At 37.0% G+C, this 22,768-nt stretch overlaps 1 protein-coding gene across 1 annotated transcript in view; it reads left to right on the top strand.

The window, feature by feature from the left end:
- The first annotated feature begins 870 nt into the window (after window positions 1-870).
- Window positions 871-22,768, top strand: part of LOC136039638 (cytosolic Fe-S cluster assembly factor nubp1-like) — a 23,335-nt gene continuing 1,437 nt past the window's right edge. Inside the window, exons 1-3 of the mRNA XM_065723536.1 lie at window positions 871-1,014; window positions 18,447-18,878; window positions 20,082-20,185. Of these exons, the coding sequence (XP_065579608.1) occupies window positions 984-1,014; window positions 18,447-18,878; window positions 20,082-20,185 (567 nt within the window). The 5' untranslated portion in view covers window positions 871-983. The remainder of the gene's footprint in view (window positions 1,015-18,446; window positions 18,879-20,081; window positions 20,186-22,768) is intronic.

The raw sequence follows: 22,768 nt of genomic DNA, 5'->3' as shown, positions 1-22,768 counted from the left end.
TTTGGCGTTTTTTGGTAAAAATGAGTTAAAAACACCAATCAATTTCTCGTCTCAAGATCTAAATCTTGGTCTAATCGTTAAGGATATAAGTTCAATTTTGGCTTAGATAAGTGAGTTTTATGTAAAAACCTCAGAAAAGCAACATACCAAAATGGGATTAGTCCCGCATCTTTTAAATCCTTTCATCTATGCAGATTTAAGAAAGTTCATTTCGTCCATCTTGAAAAACCAAATTAAAATGGTATCTCTCATTTTCCCCCTTGTAATTTACTGATCTGATGAAAACAGTTCAACACTTAAGTTTTCTTTCTTAAAAAATGTGAAAAAGATGACTTATCCGCTTTTGGCTCGCCGCCACAGAAACGTGACGGTAAATATTCAGTTGTTAATATTGTTGAATTACGAATAAAGTTAACATACTACAGCTTTCTGCCCTTTTTTATGCTCTTTCTAAATATAATAATCACTTTTGCTACAAATAAATTCTAAGCCCCACCCTTGCATATAACAATTCAGGGTATACATTTGCACATTAGGAGGGTGGGCGAAATTTAATTCTGATGCAAATGAGAGGGAATTTTGATCTCTACTCCCCCCAAAGTGCAAATATATACCCTGAATTGGTCTATATGGGGGTGGGGGAAAATTCATTTGCAACAAAACTGATTATTACATTTGGAAAGGTGGTACAAAAAGACATTGAGTGGTATGTTCACTTAATTTGTAAGTCATTAATATGCACAGCGAAATATTTACCAACTTGACAATCAGAAAACTGGACAGAAACTGGAGAATGGGAAAAGGCGAGACATGTAGCAATCTTCATTAGTAATGTAGACGTCTGCCTGGTTACCAGTTTTTCAGAAAACGGCGAAGACTACGCCGGACAAAAAGTTTTAGAAGAAGCTAATTAAAATAAATCGCTATAATTTCAAAAAAAGGAAACCTGCCTTTTTTGATAAAAGACATAATATTGCATAGTCATGGAAGAGGTACCAGAAAATGCTCCAGATCGTAAGTGACACTCTAAATATGTAACTTCTAGTAGCTTCATTGACTCCTGAAATAAACTTTTTGAATTCACACGTTGTTTATCAGAAGAAAAATTCTTGTGGCCTAGGCCTACTCTAATTCTTCTCAGAATTAAGTTCTATGTACGCGTTGTAGGCCTAGGCCTACTCTGCACCTTGTTTGAATTAATTCTAAATTTATATTTTGTTTATCAGAAGAAAAATTCTTGTGGCCTAGGCCTAATCTAAATCTTCTTGGAATTGTTTTATTATAGAGACAAAAATTAAAATAGAAGTAAACCACAAGGGCCCCTATTCCTTGCTCTTATATTGAAATGTATCCTAGCCCCCCTAGTCCTACCCATAAGCTAGGAACTAAAATTGGTCCTATAGCCTATTTGCTGTGAGATAACCTTTATCTTCACTTCTTTCCTTGTTTTTATAGTTTTTCAAAGAAATTCATGAATTTCTTACAGCCTATAGGCTATATCAACAGAGTGTATACACCCCCCTTTTAATTTGCAAATATATACCCAGAATTGCAAATCCTTTTAGTTACATACAAAAGATAGGCAACTTCGTGTAATTCAACACACTAGCATATTTTTAGGGGGGGGGGGGGCAAAATTTGTCATAAAATGCATCCAATTGGGTGCAATTTCACCAAAAATTTTTAGGCCTAACGGCCAAATTGCATTTATTCTTAAATTCTTTGTCACTCATTTATTATAAAAGATTGTTGGAAAAAAATTCATTCTGGCTCCAGAAGTCAAACCAATCCATTACCTTGCAGAAAAGCATCACCTTAATTAGGTTAAAAACAAGAGGCAGAAGGACAATGGAACAGAGAGGGGAGAGGGAAAAATAGCATGACCTCTTACATTAATGACATATAGTTTTATTTTCAAGTTTCCCTTAACTTCTCCAAACATAGAATTCAGAAAACTTTTCTGTAAGAGCCAACAGTAAGGCAAAGAAACAAAAAATTCATCCCCTAAACCCTGCCCAAACCAGGGATGAAAATTTGTACATTTCTTTTGTTTTCTCAAAAGTAAACATAACTCATAGGCATTTTTTGGACTGATGATAACCTTTTCCACCTTCTACTCATCAGTGGAGGCCAAGAATTAACTTGCTCCCTTGGGAGTTGTGATTTCAGTTGGGAGGAAAGGTATGTTATGGGGATGAATGTTTGGTTACTTTACTCTAGTTTAGAATAAGCCAAATAATCATAGAATAAAATAAGTTGAAGGATATTATTCTGACTTTCAAGCATCTGAACATGGTCTGGATTTTTCAAGGCCTACAAAGAAAGCTTTGGAGCCTTTTCTTATCTGGCTGAAGGGATAGGAAGCTTCTACAAAGTAACAATTGAGCAGATTTAAACCCAATATCTAGACAGATTTGGAACTGCATTTGACTTACCAACAGCCCATTTCGCCTCTGCTCTACAAGATAAATGGGAACTCTCTCCTCATAAGCTTTGACCACATTTTCGATGTTCAGTGCAGAGGTGGAATTTGCTCTTTGCACAGAGGGCATCAGTCCTGCTTTATTCAAAAATCAGGAAAATTTATCATTGCCATCATTAAGGCTCTCAGGTTCCTGTACACATATCTCAACTGCACTGGGCACAAAGGAATCTTGTAAGCTGCTAAGTAAACATATGAGGGACTGTCTTGCTGCCACTCTTTCTTCTAAAGTCATTTGCTCATATGTACAAAGATCAAGATAAGCTGCATGCTGGTAGAGCTCCAACTTGAATCTAGGATTTTGCACAAAATATTTTTTTAACTGCATAAGCAGCTGATCCTTCAGGCGATTCTCAAGTGGCCTCGTCAATCTTGCTTCACAGAAGCTCACCAATCCCTTGATCAGCATGTATGCTTTGCTTGAAGTGGTGGAAGTGAACCCACTAGCCAGTTTGGTGGCCTCTTCAAAAGGCTCAAACAACTTGTTGCACATTCTAAAAGTGACCAGTCTTGCTCAGTAAGTTCAAGTTCTCTAATTTTTGCATTGCAAACATTTACATCATAAATTTTCTGTGTAATGAGGAACTAATCATCACGTAAGTGCTATTCCAACGCACTTTCATATCATGAGGGATGTGACCACTAAGTCCTATTTCTTTGCAAAGCTGTTCAAAGAAGTCATGTTGAATATTTGACTTTTTTAGCAGCTTGAGTGTCCGATGCAACTTTTTGAGTGCACCATTGAGTGAGACTGAGTCTTCAATTTCAGTAAAATCATTTGCACCACTGGCCCATTCATCCCATTCAGTTTCTGTGTCAGAGTTGTACTCTTCCAAGTCATATACATCTAAAGCAGTGTCAACAATGTCTGAATTTATGATATCAGGAAGGTCATCTTCTGTCAGACCAATCTCTGAGGAACATTGCTCTCTACTAGTGCCTTGTTTGGGTTCACCTTCATCATCTTAATCACATTCCGGTGTTTGCTCTACATCAAAATTCATTTCTCCCCAAAATTTGAGGCCATTTGTGACACTGAGGTGGAGGCAGTGGCCAAAGCAAGATGAATATTCAATTCTACCAATTTGAAAAGCTTTTACAATGTTTGAGCCAGAATCAGTTACAACACAGAACAATTTGTCTTCAATTTCAAATTTCTTCAGGGCTACTCTGATTGATGCAAGTATATTTGCTGCTGTATGCCGAACCTTGAGACACTTAAAGTGCAAGATGCAACTGTGACCTACCCATTTTCCACTGACTAGCTTGGGGTAATGTACTGTCACTGCCAAGTATCCTCCCCCTGTATATGACCAGCAGTCAAATGTTGGAGATACCTTTCGTGCCTGATTCATATCCAATTTCAGTTTCAACAGTTTATTTTTCTTTGCTTGAAACACATGCCTTTTTTTGCATATTTTGCATATTTTTTTTTGCATACAATGTACTTATCGACAATATTGTGATGATTCTTTTGAAAAAAAAAATTGAAAAAAAATCAATGTGATATTTGAATTCTGCATGTCCAATTGTGTGGTACTAGGGATAAAATAAGTCTGAGTTACAGCATAGTACAAAAAAGAAAAAAAAGGAAGAAGTTAAATGGGCTTGTGCTGTATCTGGAATGAGCTGACTGATAACAATAGGCTTAGAACCCTCATGCCTACAAAAGTTCAAATAGACAGGCATGGCTGGTCTAATTTAACTATTAATAATTTTTACCTTTAGGATGCTTGCTCCAGCACACAAAATTAGACGAAGGTTAGCAAAGAAATCGAGCTTCTAGTTTAGATTTCGCTATGATTTCTTCTTCTTATTCAGCAGACGGGCTTTTCAGTCGATACTATTTAGCCCTTTTCCTTTTGGCTCACTCTGTGGGATCGACTGAGCCATGGAGCTGGTTTGTCTTATGTGATTTGTATCTGCTCAGATTTCTTGGAGTATATCTTTTGATACCAGCAGTTGAATTATAAGAGAATATATATTGAGCTCTGTGCTCTGCGAGAAAGTATGGTCAGCAAGACTCTTGGCTGTTAGTGGAATTTTGTGGTGTTTGAAGCATTCTAACATTTTACATTGCATTTTATTCTGTGCAGACGTCAGCATATTACATTCAAATAGGCAATGATCTATTGTTTCATTCTTAAGATTACGTGACCTGCAAAGGGGGGACGAGGGAACTTCGCCACTTGAATTAGGGATCTGATATGAGAATGCCTGAAAATTTAGCCCATTTGAACCTGACCAAATTCAATGATAAATCTTGGAAAGGTGATAGGGTAGGATTCTTATTATTTAGCAGTACGTCTGTAAGTCTCCATTGGTAAATATCTCTACTGGGGATTGGTCTCCCACTTGGCTGGTCAATATTTAAAGCATGTTTTGCTATTTCATCTGCCTTATGGCTACCTATTATACCCGAGTGGCTTGGAATATACTGGATATGAGTTAAAATACCTTTTGAAGCAAAAATATCAATAATCCTAAGACAAAGAAATGTGTCAATATCCATCTTATAATGAGAAGGTGAAGAAAGAAGCTCAAGGCTTGACAAAGAGTCAGAATATATTATAATATTTTTAATTTTAACATTCGTATATTTATTAACCATGAGGAAATCTAATGCCATGATTATGGCATTTAGCTCGGCAGACATTACAGATGAATTATCGTGTAACTTCTCTCCTAAAGTGATATTATGGGTTGGGAAGAATGCTCTGCTTGCCACTTTCTCATTCATTTTGGACCCATCTACAAAAATTTGGAAATGGTTTTTATAAGCAACATTATTTAGCTCAGCAAATTTTTTTCTGAATAAAAGAAATGGGGGTAAGTTCTTTGGTCCACTTTGAGAAGTCAGTCTTTATTATGGGGATTGACCAACTCCAAGGGTGGGGGGGGGGGGTTGGGGGAATGTGGGTGCAATAGATTTTACTAGTGCTGGGAACTTCTTCTGGATATTTGCATATTCTTTTGCAACGCCTCTAAACATAGATGGATTTCTTAACCAGTTATGCAGGGTATGAGAATCATTGGCTTCAATTTTTGTAAGGTAATTAATTAGTAGATATCTTCTTCTTTCATTTATTGGTGATAGTCCACTCTCAGTAAGCAGAAACTTAATTTTTGTTGGTTTCCTAAGACCAAATATAAGACAAATTATATCATTTTGCGTCGTTTCGATTTTTTGCATGTGGGTCTTAGCACAAGCACCATAAACTATGAGGCCATAGTCAATATGGGGTCTTATATATGATTTATAAAATTGGAGTAGTGTTTTCTCATTACAGCCCCAAGGTGTGGCTAGTAGCCTTTTAATTATTATTATTTTTCTATAGCACTTTTTTATTGTGTTTGTGATGTGGAGGTGGAAGTTTAGTTTTTGGTCAAGTATGAGCCCTAGATAATTAATTTGATTGTCCTCTGGGATAAGTATTCCATTTAATGTTAGCCTTGCATTAGAATGATTTCGCTTATGGTGGAATTGGATAATTTTTGACTTTGTGGGTGCAGTAGGTAAAATGGACTTTTGAGAAAACTTTTCAAATTGGAAAAGTTTCACCTGAATATCAAAGAAATTACTCTTCTTCTTGTTGACAAAGGACGATTTCGGTATCATGCCCGCTAGATAGCGCGGCATTCGAAAAAAAAAACAGAAAACAGAAAAAAAAAACAGAAACGGAAAAAAACAGATGAAAAAAAAACAGAAACAGAAACAGGTCAAACAAAAACAGGTAGCTTGTTTTTGTTTTCTGTTCCGTTTTTTTTTTGTAAAAACAGAAACAGACAAGAAAAAACAGAAACAGTGCTGATGCTTAATTGGGACATATTTAGGGGTAGGGGTAAAGTTCATTTGTGATGCAAATGAAGGTTAAATTTAGATTCAGGATGCAGTTCTGGGTATATATTTGCATAAAATGTCTCCTTGTGTGGTGGACTGCTCATACACCCACACTTTGTTACCTCTTCTAAAGGAAACAGGTTAAATAAAATGGTATTAACCTAGACTGTTAGATTTCTTTATTTTATGCTCTTCACAAATATCATGGTCAGTTTCCTGACAATACACAACGCCCTCCCTCCCCCTTGGTTTAACCCAGATAAAACTCTATGGTATGTTAAACTTAAAAAGACACTAATAATGAGATTCTTCTTATAAAATATACAACAGGTTTCTATTATTGGTAGTATTCCTGTATTTCTAGTCTCAAGAAGGAAACATTATAAAATTCTGAAATCTAATTTATAACATTCAAAATACTTACTTACACCACCCCTCAAGGTATATCACCTTACCTTAATCACCTTAATCCATCTGAGAGCATTAAGGTCTTCCAGACCTGTAGTGCTCTTGAGTTGATGACTGCCAGTCAATCCTCCACTGCTTCTTCTCCTACTCTTTGTCAAGTTGGCTTTTGAAGGACTGGATAGAGGGAGCACTGACAGTTGAATCTTTCAGTTGATTCCAATGGTTTATGACTCTTCTCAAAAAGAATGTTTGACAAGTTTTTGATTGGGAGCTTTACTTTGGTAGCTTCTTGGAGTGTCCTCTTGTGTTGTGCTGGTACTGAGATTGCTGCCAAAGATAACTGACTTTTTCTTCTGCAGCTTGTAAATAAGCATCATATTGCTGCACTAGCACCTGTAAACCAGAGTGGATAGTTTAAGGTACCGGAGGTGGTCCTCATTTGAGGTTGATGCTGGACTTTGTATGCATTTTGTTGCTTGTCTCTGTATGTTTTCAATAAACTCTACAATGTGGTACTGTTCTCCCCTCCCTTCAACATATTTTTTGGATCACCTTTGTCTTCCCCAAGCACTCCCTTGAAGTTTTATTTTGCCCCCCCCCCCTGCCAGTCATTCCTAAAATATAGCTGATATCATGCACTATTTTGATAATCTGGTTGAATCTACTGTCTTTTGATTTACCTCCCTACTTCACTAGCCTAATAATAAATTCTCAGTTTTGCTGGGATTAATATTGTCAAAACTTTTTGGCAGATCAGACATATGTTTGCTAGCCTCCACCTCACTTTTGTTTTACTACAAAATATAAAGTCCTCTTACCTCCTCCTCTCTTTTTGAATGTTCTGGAAATTAAAGTCAATCACCACCAGTTGTTCTAAGACATTGCAGATACATGATTTTGATAACCTGGATGCATGGGTTCTTTTAATTCACCTCTGTTCCTCCCCCACACCAAAGTTCAAAGACTACTTGCTCACCCCCGACAACTCCCTTGATAATTTAAAATTGTTCTGCCTAGATTTATTGAGATATTATAGATAGACTATTTTGATAACTAAAGTACACATGGTTTCCTTTGGCCTACATTACTACTATATATGTATGTAGGTTAGATTTGCAATACTTTTCAGGGAAGAGGCCTAGAAACAGGCAAAAAAACTCCTTTCCTTGATTAGTTTGGAACTTATAGCCACAAATTCTTGTTCCAAGAGGAACCTTGTGTAAAAAAAATTAGGGGCTCTAAAGAAGGGCCAAAAATGACAATTTTCCCCTCATTTAGCTTGAAAATTATATCCCTAGGAACGTCCTTCCCTGCACTGTGTATAGAAAGGGTTATTGGAAACTTTGGAGAGAGCTTATTCAGTTGAATATTAAAAGTTCTAGTTCCTTATCCAATGGTCAAAAGGGATCGGAGGGCAACCAGCCTCCCTTCCATGCCTGTTTTTAGTGTGCAACTATATATAGTTGCAGTAAATTGCAACTTTACTTTTAATTTAGACTGTAGAGTAAAGGATAAAGATAACACATACAAGCTCTGTTGTCCTCTGCCGAAACCTAGCATGCAAACTAATCATTAACTAACTAATGCTGCTATTTAATAATTGTAATAAAGACCTCCAATGTAATAGACTTCCAAGTAGTGTTGGGAAAGGAAGGAGGAGAAGCAGGTGAACACATTTTATTAGGGAGAGTTATGTTTTGTCTCCAGTTTACCTGTACATTTTTGCACTATAAGCTGCTATAGAACTTAGAATCTATTCATGGCTAAAAAGCAAGGTTTATGACCCTTTGGACCCAAAGAATGATACCTGAAGATTGTGAGCCATTGGATACCAAACATGATGCCTACAAAACTATGGTAAATAGCTAGCAATTTACAAGGGCTGTGGGGGTCATTCCATCCAGGGTAGCAAAGTAATTATACTTTTCAACTAATTTGAAAACGATTGGCTACCTTCAAATTTTGATCCAGATGTAGCCTCCTGGGGGGGGGGGGGGTGTTATGATTGGGAGTAGGGGTTGGCTGCCCTCCAGTTACTTTCAAAAGGGACTCAAGAACTTTCAATTTCCAGTCAAATAAGCCCACTCCAAAATTTCTGCAGCCATCCCTTCCAGAAGAAAATTAAAAAAAAAAATAGGGCTAGAAAATTGTAAACTAAGCTCACTTGAATGGAAATCAAAAGTTCTAGTGACCAAAAGGATTGAGGAGCAACTAGCTCCCTTCCACGTCCTTTTTTTCCCAAAGACATTTGTTCAGAATTTCGAAATAGCCATATGATTCAGCATTGTTGAAAGGTTCAATAACTAAGCTTTTGGAAATAACTTGACCCCCCTCCCCATCATCCCAGGAAAAGGACTGTAAGTTATGCAATTTGCCTGTTGTTCACATGCAGCATTTGTTATTTGGAAATATACAAACATTTTTGTTGTGGAATTTTCTGCAGGGCGGGGGGGGGGGTTCTACAGGGAGATTTTTTTTTGGATTTAGAGAAAACTCCCTAGGGGAAATTACCAAGTAAGGTTTTTCATGCAGGAAGGGGATTACCTTAAATTACCTTAAATCACATCTTGGAGTGAAATAAGGACTTTTGATCCTGTTGAATCACTCCTTGTGATGACAGTTGCATGCATGGTTGATTAAATTCTGGTGGAAGATTCTGGTGCATCCCTGTCAAATCTCCATGGTTTGTCACTCCACTCAGCATCCAGACGGCGTTTAAATACATCTGTTGATTCAGCAGAAATAGTGTTCTCCTTGAGGCTGTTCCAGAGGTTCACAATCTGGCTCGAGAAGAAGCTGCATCTTGGTCCAGTCTTTGCATGAATTTTGCGGATTTGTTTTGGGTGTCCTCGAGTTATGTGGGAGGGGTCAATCTCCAGGAGCTCATTTTCTTGATTGGTAGAGAGGAGTTTATGTGCCTGGATCATATTCCCACGTTTCCGCTTGTAGACTAAAGAGAAGAGGTTGAGTTCCTTCAGCCGTTCATTGTAGGGCTTATTTTCCATACCGGCAATCAGCTTAGTGGCCCTATGTTGGATTTGCTCAAGCACTATCTTATCCTTTTTAAATTGAGGGGTGGCCAGGATGGTCCCAACCTCCAAACACAGTCTTACCAGTCCTTTGTAGAGCTTGGTCATTACATGTCTACTTCTGCTGGTAATGCCGTGTTTAATGATACCTAGGGCTCTGCTAGCATTGGCTGAGATCTTCTGTGAGTGGGAGCTGAATTTCAACTGGGAGTCTACAATAACTCCAAGGTCTCTCTCCTCCTGAACATGCTCCAGTATGTGGTGACATCCAGGGTTTTGGGTCATTAGGTATTGTTGTTAGGGGTTGCTGTGTCCAAAGTGTATGACCTTGCATTTTTCAGCGATGAATTCCAGCAACCATCTTTTGACCCAGGAGCACATGTTGTTGAGATCATTTTGGAGGGATTGGCGGGCAGAAGGGGTATTGGCAGGACCTATAAGTTTTGAATCATCTGCATAGAGAGCGGTTTTGTTACTGCTGATAAGGGCTAGCTCATTTACGTATATATTGAACAGGGTAGGGCCCAGGACACTGCCCTGGGGGACCCTGCTGGTGACATTGACTTCATCAGAGAGTGCGTAACTATTTGGTCCATTGGTCACTTTCACTTGCTGTGTTCTGTCCCTCAGAAAATCCTTGATCCAACTGATCACTTTTGGACTACGAGACAGGGTGCATAGCCTGTAAATGAGGTAGCGGTGACAAACCTTGTTGAAAGCTTTGGCTAGATCCAGCAGGATTATATCCACTGGTACTCCTTTTTCAATTAGGTCAGTTACAAGACTGTAAGACTCAAGAAGGTTTGTATCCACTGATCTCTTAGAACGAAAACCATGCTGGCTGCTGCTTATGAGTGAGTTAGCCTCAAGATGGTTAATGATGCGTTTGCTCACAATTCTCTCCATGACCTTGCATGCCACACAGGTAAGGCTGATAGGTCTATAGTTTGCTGCTGAAGTTTTGCTACCCTTCTTATGAATTGGGATGACTATTGCCTTCTTCCAATCCCTTGGAAGCTTCCCTTGTGTTAGCGACAAGTTAAATAATTTTACCAGGGGCGTTGAAATAGCAGGGCTTAGTTCCTTCAGCAGTCGTGGGCTCAGACCATCATGTCCAGTTGATTTATTGGCATCAAGCTCCTTAAGCTGTTTGGTTACTTCTTCGACTGTGATCGGTGAGTGTAACATTGGGAAGGCAGTGTGAGCCTGTTCTGCTGGTGGGAGGGCTGACTGGAGGTCATCCTTAGAAAACACTGAGGCAAACTGCTTATTCAGAAGGTTAGCTTTTTTGGAGGCGCAGGAAGAGACTGAGCTGTTATTCTCCAGGTCCGGTACTGAGTGTCTGCCTGGTTTACGTAGGGAGATATGTTTCCAGAATAACTTAGGGTTTTCCTTGACATTTTTGGCCAGATGTTCTTTGTAGTTTACAGTGAGTTTCTGCGTTTCTTTTCTGAGGAGATTCCTGGCAATTTTGTACTTCTCGTATACTGTTGTTGTTTTTTGTCTCACAAACTTCTCCCAAAGTTTTTTCTTCCTATTGCATAGTTTCTTGATTTTTGGGGTGAGGAAAGGTTGAGTTTTTGGTTTCTTTTTCCATGTCATGCTGGTATGTTTAGCTAGGCTCTCTAGTAGGGTATTTTTTAGGATTAGCCATGAAGCTTCCACGTCATCTGAGATCAGAATTTCCAGATTGGCATCCATAAGCTCTTCCTCCATCATCTTGTAATTAGTAAAGGGTTGCTTAGTATATTTTGATGGTTTGGAGTTGAGTTGTATAGATGAGAGGACTCGCATGTGGTCACTTGAGCCAATCGGACTGAGAGTCTGTGTCCCGGTCACCTTTTCTGGATCATTGGTTATGACTAGGTCGAGTGTTGAAGGATTTTGTCCTAGACGCATTCTTGTGGGCACAGTTACTGTTTGGTACAGAAAATTATCAACAAGTACTTGAATTAGTGGGTTTTGCTCAAGGGTTGACCCGGTCACACCCTGGTCATCCATCCAGAACATGCTTGGGAGGTTGAAGTCCCCTGTCATGAGCAAAGTTGCCTTTGGGAAGTTGCATAGTATGAATTGCGTCATTTCAGCAATTGCTCTTTGAGAGGACAGCTGGCATGGACTTCTGGGGCTTCTGTAAATTGAGCTTAGGACAAACATTTCGTTAGGTAGGGACAGGGATACCCAAGTGGCTTCAACCCAAGGTAAGTAAGAATTCGGGGCAGAAATTTCTCTTACCTGGAATTCCTTGGAAGCCAGAACAGCAACTCCTCTTCTGCAGTTTGGATCGGACAGATTGCTGAAGATGTTGTATCCAGTGGGGCAGATGGAGTCTTCTGTCAGTTGAAATCTGGAATTTTTAGGGCTAATTTCTGTCAGAGTTGCAAAATCTATCTGACTTAATTTGAGCACTGTTGCCAGTTCTGGCATCTTATTGGCGATAACATCAACGTTAGCTGTCATAATATTTACAAGTTTTTGGGTGTGTCTAGGCAACTTTTGGCTATGCACACTATTGTTCTCACTAATGGTTGAAGTGGGTGAGTTACAGCTGAGGTACACGGAGCTGCTATTGAGGGACAATGCAGAGGGGCATGGGGACGTAACTGTTAATTTACTATTTTTACTTTCACACACGTTTACTGTTACATAATTATTATCACTCACACATAGACTATTTACAGGGGGGCTGAGACGGTAAGAGGTACTGGTTATTACCTTGTGTTATTTAAAGAACAGTCAGAATTAAAAAAAAAAACAAGTTTTTTTTCAAATGAGAGTTAGGAGCAATATTAAAACTTAAAACAAACATAAATTATTCTGTATACGAGAAGGAGGGCTGCCCCTTCATCAACTCTTGCTCTTTACACTAAAGCTTAACTTTTGTCACAATTCTTTAAAAACAACTGCTCAAACACAAGGACATTTGAATTTGAATGAAGTGTTCTTAATGAATTTTAAGACTGTAGTGGAAAAAGCAAAGGCTGGTGGCCAGTCTCTCTCATATATCTACTCATTTTTGTTGGTTTTAAGCTTTAATGTTGCTCCTCCCTTTCTTTTGAAAAACAACTTTTTTGTTTAATGAACAGATAAATTTATTTAGAAGAAAATCAGCATGCAGATGATGGCTAGATTTGAAGTGCAGTGAATATGAGCTGTAAATAAAATTTCTTATTATTTGAAAGGCACAGGCTGATAAGTTGCTTTTGAATTTGATATTTCTAAATGGTGCATTATTTATCTGAGGGCATAAATTGGAGCGAGGGAATGGGACGTAATTGCCAACTTATTTTACATCAAAATACATCTTTGTTTGGTATTTTCATTTAAAGACCTTTTTTGGTATATATATATATTTAATTTGACAAAATTGCCCATCCCCTTATATTTTAAAGAATAAATTTTGCCACCCTGTCTCCTCATTTGTGCATTTTCACCCCTGAACTTTGTATTAGTCCAAAAATATCAACTTTGAGCTTTTGTTTAGTTTTTACCAATTTTGCAGAAGAACAAGACGTTACACATTTAATCTGTGTCAACATATAAGGAATACATACTCGGGATCAGTATTCAGATAAAGTTGAAGTTTAACAGTCAGACTGCATTTGCAGCTTCATCAGCAAGATTGGGACTCCTGAAATGACTAGCAAACTGTCAACTGCCTTTAGCTTTTAATAGGCTTTTTAAAACAGGGTATTTACAGAGAGAATAAGAGGCAGAACTTCCTTATAATTCTATGATAAAAAGTGTTCTTCAGTTACACTAATTTGTGTCTCTGAAAATTTTTTGCAACCCAACCACATTATTCCTTAAGCACATATCATAAAAGAAGATGTAAATTACTCATCCTTTTAAAGTTTTGTTTGTCCTCCATTGTCCAAGGATCCAGTAAAAAGAGAAAAAGGTTAAATTGTACCAGATTGGCTCTGCTGTATGACAATTAAACCAGTAAAAATTAGGGAAAGGTTTTCAAATGACTTTTAAGCTATTTTTTTCCACAAGATGTCTCTTTCTGGTACTTGCTTAGAAAATAATATGAAAAAAACTTCGTTTTCTTAAAGAGTTAAAGAGGCTGCGTCCCAAAGTCGAACCTTAAAACGTACAGGAATTAGGAGAGGCAGTTGGGGGGCTGCCGCCCCCCAAACCCCCCGCTTTTAAAGGCTCTTTTGTACAGGTTTTTTATTGTACACCAACAAACCCCCAGCTCTTAGCTTGTGTGCTCTGTGTCTGGGAAACAGTTTCAATAATTATGTTAAAATGTAAATGGAGTGGTCAACTTCATTGTTACTAATTACTAGTTTCGGCGCAATGGTTCTCCTGTCCTCTTGTGTTTAACATTTTTCGAAGTTATTCCATTATTCATTCATTTCAATTTTTTGTTAATTAAAAGAGGGCCTTTCCGAAGCCAAGAGCGGGGGGTTAGGGGGGCGGCAGCCCCCCACAACAAAAAACCTGTACAAAAGAGTCTTTAAAAGCGGGGGGTTTGGGGGACGGCAGCCCCCCCAACTGCCTCTCCTAATTCCTGTACGTTTTAAGGTTCGACTTTGGGACGCAGCCTCTTTAACTCTTTAAGAAAACGAAGTTTTTTTCATATTATTTCTGTACGTTTTTCTACAATCCATGGTGGATGTAATTTAATAATAATTTTCCATGTTTATTTTCTCGCTTTCTGTATCAATAAATTCAAACTGACAAAATTATCTAATTTTGATAATTTTAATAGTTTAGCAGCTTAATTAAAAATTTAGCAGCTAGTGGTTTTTACCCACCCGCCTCCGGTTTATGGGCCCAGCGCGCTTCCGCTGCGCCAAGCTGCTGTTATGCTTGTTATCAAACAAGTTATTACAATAGAAAATTTCACCAACGGCTTCAATTAGGAAATCAATTTAAATGGTTCTTTTAACTTGCTTCCATCAAGCCTTACCCCCGCTTCAGTATAAATTCTTGTGAACATTCCAGTATGTAATTCTGATCACATGTTTCCATGTTTATTTTCTCCCTTTCTGTATCAATAAATTCAAACTGACAAAATTACCTAATTTTTCAAATTTTAAAAAGTTAGCAGCTAGCGGTTTCGATCCACCGACCTCTGGGTTACGCTTCCGCTGCGCCAAGCTGCTGTTAGTGTAAGAATTTTTCAAACAAGTGATGTTATTACAAGAGAAAATTTTACCTTCAATGGGGAAATGGGTTTTTCTAAGCTAGAAAATCGGGGGGTTAAGATTTTCCGACGAAACTTTCCAGGAAAATTACTCGGAAAATTCCGCGTCGAATGAGTCTTCGTACACCCAGATCCGATGTCGGCTGTGACCTGTAGGCGTGGCAGAAAAAAAGGGTTTCTGTCATTTTTCTTGATCCACCGACCTCTGGGTTACGGGCCCAGCACGCTTCCGCTGCGCCAAGCTGCTGTTAGTGTAAGAATTTTTCAAACAAGTGATGTTATTACAAGAGAAAATTTTACCTTCAATGGGGAAATGGGTTTTTCTAAGCTAGAAAATCGGGGGGTTAAGATTTTCCGACGAAACTTTCCAGGAAAATTACTCGGAAAATTCCGCGTCGAATGAGTCTTCGTACACCCAGATCCGATGTCGGCTGTGACCTGTAGGCGTGGCAGAAAAAAAGGGTTTCTGTCATTTTTCTCAAATAAAAATTTTACGGATTAAGACAGAATTTTTTGAAGCTTTCAGTCAGTCTCACCATGTCGAGCTGATCATTTTGATGTACTTGATGTTGAAATTCGTAACTTTTAGCAACAAAAAACTTAACATGGGCTCTTATGGGGGTGGGGTTTTTCTAAGCTAGAAAATCGGGGGGTTAAGATTTTCCGACGAAACTTTCAAGCAAAATTACTCGGAGAATTCCGCGTCGAATGAGTCTTCGTACACCCAGATCCGATGTCGGCTGTGACCTGTAGGCGTGGCGAAAAAAAAGAACATTAACATTAAGTGGCTATGCGTGGTTTCTGGAAAACAGGGAAGGAGTTATCGGATCGAGCTGAAATTTCGCGGATAAGCTCCTGGGCCCTAGGGGACCTTAACTTGTGAATTTCAGCCCGATCGGACAACGTTAAAGGGGGGTTGGGGTTGGGGTGTCGAAACTTTCGGCCAGATTTTCCCCATGAAGGAAAAGTCTGAAATTTGGCAGGTTTCTTAGTTGGAGCTCGGGCTACGAAATGCATCCCTCCCCATCCCTCTGCGACCACTGGAACCGAAGATCACTTAACATTGTCGTGGTTCGCCTCTTTAAAGAGGCACGAGTGTGCCTCCTTGACTGAGCATGTATTGCAAGTTCAAAACGCTTTAAGACCAGGTTCAGACTAGTCCCTCTGGTTTTTTTTTCAGTATCATTCATAACAGAACAAAATAAAAGCAATATTTTCCTTCTAATCTACATATCATAAATAACTATTCTGAATAAAAGTACAATTGTAACCAAGTGCATTTATACCTTTGTTTAAAGATGCATGGACATCTTTTGTTTCAACCAAATCAAATGGAATGTATGCATGCAGGTTGTCAAAAGGGCACATAAGCCATATTCCATGAACAGCTTTGGCTATTAAATTGAAACATTAAGGTGTGTGTTAATGAGGATGTTAAACATAGTCCCAAAAGGGAATATGTGCAATATTCATACTTTTACTGCTGCAACAACTACAACTTCTTCTGAGGCTAAGGGTATCAAGGTGAATCTGTGAGTGCTTTGACTTTCCACTGTATTTTTTTTTACAAGAGAAGGTAATTCTGTATATGGATTATCAATATAAACATAATTGTTTTAAGTAGGTAATTATTATCAAGTAATGAATACGAGTATGTAGGTTATGGTGAAAATATTGCCTTTATTTAGATTGTTAAGGTAGTAGCTGTAATTGATTATAGTAAGTACCTGGAGTGCCAATACATTCCATCAAAACAATATTTGCCTTAAACAGTAAAAGAAAAATCTAGTCTTTTTTAACTTGGTTGTAATTTAATTTTTATCTAGTCTACATTTGTACAAATGAACTGAAAGGAAAAAAAATTAAGCCTCAAAAAGTTCATCAAATTATAGCCAACAAATCTGTCAAATTGAAAAATTGTAGAAATAGAGGATATACAATTCCAATCCCCTTCCAAATGCTGGACCCACCATCGACTTAGGATTTTTATTCAAATAATGTAATGAGATTAAAAATTAATTTAAATCCAAATATTTTAAAATTAAATTTAATAAATAAAATATTTTGCAAACATTTGTATAACAGACAATTAAGAAAGATAAATGGGTGTAACTTATATAAGCAGTGGAACAGAAAAACTTGTTCCATTGCTTTATTCAAGTTAAACCTGCTTTTCTCTCTTAGTTTTTGTAAATGGGGAAGCAGTGTGGTCTTTTGTATAGCATGCTACTTGAAATGCATTTTAACAAGCTCTCTGTTACTGCTTTTGAACCTGTCAATTTTATGAAAAACATGATTACATTTTGTCCTTCTAAATTTTTGTTGAAGCAAAAACAAATGCTGTTTTTTTTTTTTTGGGGGGGGGGGTGATTCTTGATATATAACTTGTCATCTCAAGAGTTGCCGATTACAAAAACGATTTGCATTTTCAGTTATACTTAGAAAAGGGGATAGCCTGTCAAATTTTATTGTTGAATTTAGTTTCAGTGGTAAGCACAGATTCAGTGTGGATTTACTACCTGGAAAATCAGCAAAGTTAGAATAAACAAAAAAGTGTTTAATTAGAGGTCAAAAATACAGTTCAAAATTTTAAAATTCTGGAAACGTGTTAGATGACAAAATCCTTCATTAACTAACGTGTTCATTGAATATCCAGATAATTTGAATTATTTGACCAGAAACTTATTTCCAGGAAAATTACTTATTAATTATTATTTTAAAATTATTTGCCGTTTATTTGTGTTGGAGGGGTCTCTAATTTCATTTAAATCGAAAATTATTAATAGGGTCTTGTGGGGGAGGGGTCTTTAGAGCGAAAACCTTTGCAAGACTGTAATGCTTTTTATAATGGTAACGCACTTTCTTTTAAGCCAAGATTGGTTCTTTTGTAAAACAGAACATTCCCAGGAATACCAAAATCTCTTTAAAAGTACTGTAAGAAAGTACTTTAAACTTGGCATACCCCCAAAACTGTTCTGAAGGAACTCCCCTCAGATATAGGCTACAAAGATATGATGACTTAAAAACGCACTATCTATCAAGGAGGGCTAGATACTCTCCCTTCCAATGATGCTATGAAACCCGCTCACCAAGAAATTATGACCCCCCAAAATAGATTTTAGTACCCTCCCCCACCCTTCTCCTTTTTAAAAATGTCCCAGGACTGGTTTGAAGGGCCCTTCCTAAAGGGTCCTTTCCTACCCTTGGTTTCAACCTCTGCGCATATATATATATATATATATATATATATATATATATATATATATATATATATATATATATATATATATATATATATATATATATATATATATATGTATATATATATATATATATATATATATATATATATATATATATATATATATATATATATATATATATATATATATATTGTGGTTGAAAAGCTGCATTTTTGCTGCTCCCTCCGTCATGGGAAAAAACACCTTTGGTACCTTAACAGTGGGGCTTTATTGCACCTCTATATTTATCTTTTAGTTTGAATACTGAATTTTATAATCATTCTAGATTGTCCTGGAACACAAAGTGAGCTTGCTGGTAAGGAGTCAGCATGTGCTGGCTGTCCAAACCAAGTCATCTGTGCAAGTGGAGCTCCAAAACTCCCAGACCCAGACATAGAAAAAATTAAGGACTCACTTAAAAACGTCAAGAGTAAGATCCTTATACTATCTGGAAAAGGAGGAGTTGGTAAGAGTACTGTGAGTTGTATGCTTGCTCGTGCGTTTGCAAGAAATCAAGATTGTGCTGTTGGTTTGATGGATATAGACATTTGTGGTCCTTCAATTCCAAGGATAATGGGAGCTGAGGGAGAGCAAATCCATCAAAGTGGAAGTGGAATGTCTCCTGTGTTTGTTGAAGAAAATTTGTCAGTGATGTCAATTGGCTTTATGCTGCCTTCTGTTGATGATGCTGTTATTTGGAGAGGGCCAAAGAAAAATGGTTTGTTTTTGTTTTTTTATTTTCATTTTTTGGCTCTGGGAACATTAATTGAAATACAGCTGAGTAAGTCTAATTCTTTTGTGGAAATTTTTCCACATTAAAGTCTTTAATGTGTACATCGGCTCTTGTGTACATCCTTGGTATTCAGTAAAATCCCTAAAAGTAAATCAAAATATTAGGGTTATAATTTTCACGTTTTGAAGGGAGTTCTTTGTCTGGTTTTCAGGGCAGGCTCCCCCCACTACCATGCTATTAAGCCTATGGATGTAATGCTGCACTACATTATTTTCATAATAATAGGGGAGATGCCATCCTGTAGGCTTGTTTTGCAGGTTTGACCCAAATATCTTCCTCAGAATGGAGGGAGGCAGGGGGACAAATTTTCTACCTTTCCCTCTCTTCATATTTATCTGAACAATTTCTCACTGAAAATTAGAAAATTTAGCCTAAAAATGAGCTTCCTTTGAGACCACTAGCAAAATATGTTTCTTTTGAGGCCACTGGTGACTAATTTAATTTTCGAAACTGGTGTATTTGCAAATTGTGGAACTACAGAATTTTTTACTGTAGGCTGATTGGTTTTAAAAAGTTGTTAGAATAGTCACCATTCTGTTGGAAGATTTACATGATTGCCAACTAGATTTTGGATGAGAGCAGATGCATCTATATAAGGTTGTCAATTCACAAAAATATATGGGAGGGCAAAATTTATTTGTAAAATTTAGGGAAGAGATGATTTTGTTGTTTATGATTTTTTCAATGAAAATACCAAAATAAAGTACTTCCAAAATCTAGCTGGATGGTGCAATAAAATTTGTGGACAGTCCCCTCCCTCTTAATTGACGCGCCAAGATCTATCTATGTTGTAGCAAAGTGAATAAAATTTAAATTTACGCTCATTATTTTAATAGTAGAATCCCCCCCCCCCCGCGCATCATTGATTTAACTGTCTTGATATATTTGACTGATAATTTTGAATTCTTGCATAAATTGATTTTATAACTAACGAAATCCTGTAAAAATGTGCAGCAGGCGCCTACGCAGGAGTTTTGTCGTGGGGGCGGGGGATACCTCATGAATTGAATAAAAAGTACCCAAGAATTCGGGAAAATTTAGGGTTTGGGATGGGGAAGGCCCCAAGGCTCTTGTGTACATCCTTGGTATTCAGTAATGGTCTTCTTATTCCAAGTTTTCTTTTTATAGGTTTGATAAAACGCTTTCTAAAAGACGTTGACTGGGAAAGTCTTGACTATCTTTTGGTTGATACTCCTCCTGGCACATCTGATGAACATCTCTCTATAGTTCAGGTATGTATGTTTTATTATAATCACTTTCAATGAATTGAATATCAAATTACAGTGATTGCCATATATTCTTTTAGGAAAAATATCTTTTGAATATCCTTTTGAAATGTTCCTATTGTAGGGATGTCTAATTGAAATTTCGTTCTCTTCCTTATAAGCTTTAGGTTAGGCTAGCTTTTATTGGCCTATATCTTATTCCACAAACTGCACCTATCACAGGGTTACACTAAAGAGCTTGTGGTAGGTGCGCCACTTAGCCTGGGTAATGAATTTAATGCGCCGGAATCCATATAGGCAAGTTCGTATTCCTCTGAGGAGCCCTTGTGGGAGGTGATTACTTGGGAATATTTTATTAGATTTAAGGTCCTATTTAATGCTGATGGCTTCCATTTACTAATGACAATGTTGCACAACTCATCATTTTGGTTGATTGCGTTTGGTTGTACTGTTTGTCCTTGGTGATTGGATATGTGAGTAAGGGCAAGGTCTCGTTCAAGTGCATATCTGTTTTAATTGCTAAAGTTGGAAAATAGTTTTTTTTTCTTACCCAATAATTACCTTTAACGACTTAACTACATTTGCGTTGTTAGAGCAACTTGAGGTGTTGCAGCAACCTTTGGTCTGCTTCGCCGAAGAAAGTAGAAGGAGAAGCTGTTAAATTTTGTTTCTTCGCTATTGATTAAATCATCTTAGTTGTCAACCCCTCAATACTTCTAAAAGGATATGTCACAAGAAGATTTTTTTCCAAAAAAAGTAACACGTTCTTAAACAGACTTTTCTTCCTGTTTTTATTTTTGAAATGCGCCATGTATTCAAGCTTAATTTTGATTAATGGTTATTTTTCTCGTTAAAAGTGGTTTTTGTGCAACTTTGTGTTTTGACCTTTAAGACACATGTTTTTAATGCATGCTTTGCGGAAAATTGCGTTGTTTAGTTGTTTTTTCTTAGCTTATTTAAAACAAAGATGGGAATTTGTATGTTTAATAAAATTGAAATAACTTGGAACGCAGTAGGCAGTTGTGTTTGTTTTGAGAGAGAAGCGCATTTCTTGGTGTCTAAATCGTGTCAGTCACCCCCGAAAATTATAGGACAGAATTAAGTTTTTCTTTTATTTTCCAGAATTGGTATTCCTTTTATTTTTTGATCATTGTTCGAGTATGTTCTTTTTTACTTATTGTGTCGAGGTAGAACGCTCGTTGATCCAACGAAAAACTCATGGTCAAAATTTACTTTTTATTTTTCTTAAGATTTTTTTTTACTTATATTGGGTTGTATTTTACTTAAGAAGTGGAAATACAGCCCATTTTCATGAACAAAACTAGAGGGGCATCTCACATTGTTTTCTAAGGTAGATCAAACCAAGAGAGTTTCTGCCAATATGTTTGGGCCCATTGGTGGTATTTACAAAGACTAGTTTCCTTCGTTATGTTCAGGGAGACTGACTATAAGCTAAAAATAACTAAAAATTTGGCCACGATATGTCTAAAAACAATCTTGTTCCCAGTTTTATTTTATACAAAATGATTTCCCTATTTGGAAAATTTTGTAATTTGTTTGTCAATTAATATTATTATAACAACCAAATATGAAAATAATATGCGTAGCATGAGGTTTTATCCAAAGATTGATAAACAACCTTTTCTTTATAAAAAAACAAACTTTAAAATAACCAATAGTTTATGGATATAAGTTTCAAGCTTTCAAGAAAAACCATGATATTATGTTAAAAATCTGTGAAACTATTAAAGAATGCATCACGGGAAATTAGGCAACAGAATAACTGAAATATTATGCCATGCCACAAAAAGACAATTTTTTGAAAGATATGTCTGTTATAACATCTCTTGTCAGAAGATACGTGTATTACATCATCTTGTATGTGAAGATGCAGTTTTTGTAAAATATTGTGGCCAATTTTAATATAATGTTTTGTTCCTTACTAAAGGAAGGCAGATATAAAAATTAGCTTTCAGATGTGGCCTTTTGCTTCTCTTCGTGATGTTTCAGTGCTCCATTGGTGGCACCGAAAAAAAGACACATCACTGCTTCTCATGTGAATAAGGGATTTTCCTTCTTGCTCAAGTTGAGGGACCATAATTCTCCTGTATGAGTTTTCAGTGATGGATATTCCTATGGTGCAGTTTTCATATTGATCTGATATCGTTTATAAGGATTTCAGGCTATTTTTTCGAATCTCAATAAATTTGTTTTCAGAATATTTGGACTTGAACTAAAACAGGGTAACTGGCATTAGAAGGGTATCCTTAGAGGGGTAAGCTTATCTTCTAGTATCCTTACAGCAGCCCTTGTGACGACTTTTGCGTGCCCATTCTTGGTGGTCATTGGATAGGTATTTCTTATATGGTCCTCCACCATCTTTGAACTTGGACAACAAAATTCCAAACTCTTTAGGGTGCTTCCAGTGGGGTAAATTGGCACTTTTAATTAATTAGTAATCTGAAAAGAAAAATAATAATACTTAATTAAATTCTTCTATCTTAACGATCTTATGTTAGGTATTTGAGAAGATAATAACATCTGGGTCGCCAAAACGCTCCATGTTTGGCAGGCTATCATTCGTGAAAC

Source organism: Artemia franciscana, chromosome 19 (genome assembly GCF_032884065.1).
Source record: "Artemia franciscana chromosome 19, ASM3288406v1, whole genome shotgun sequence".
Classification (NCBI taxonomy): Eukaryota; Metazoa; Arthropoda; class Branchiopoda; order Anostraca; family Artemiidae; genus Artemia; species Artemia franciscana.
Note: the sequence above shows the minus strand (reverse complement) of the source record. Positions and strands in the feature narration are given on the sequence as shown.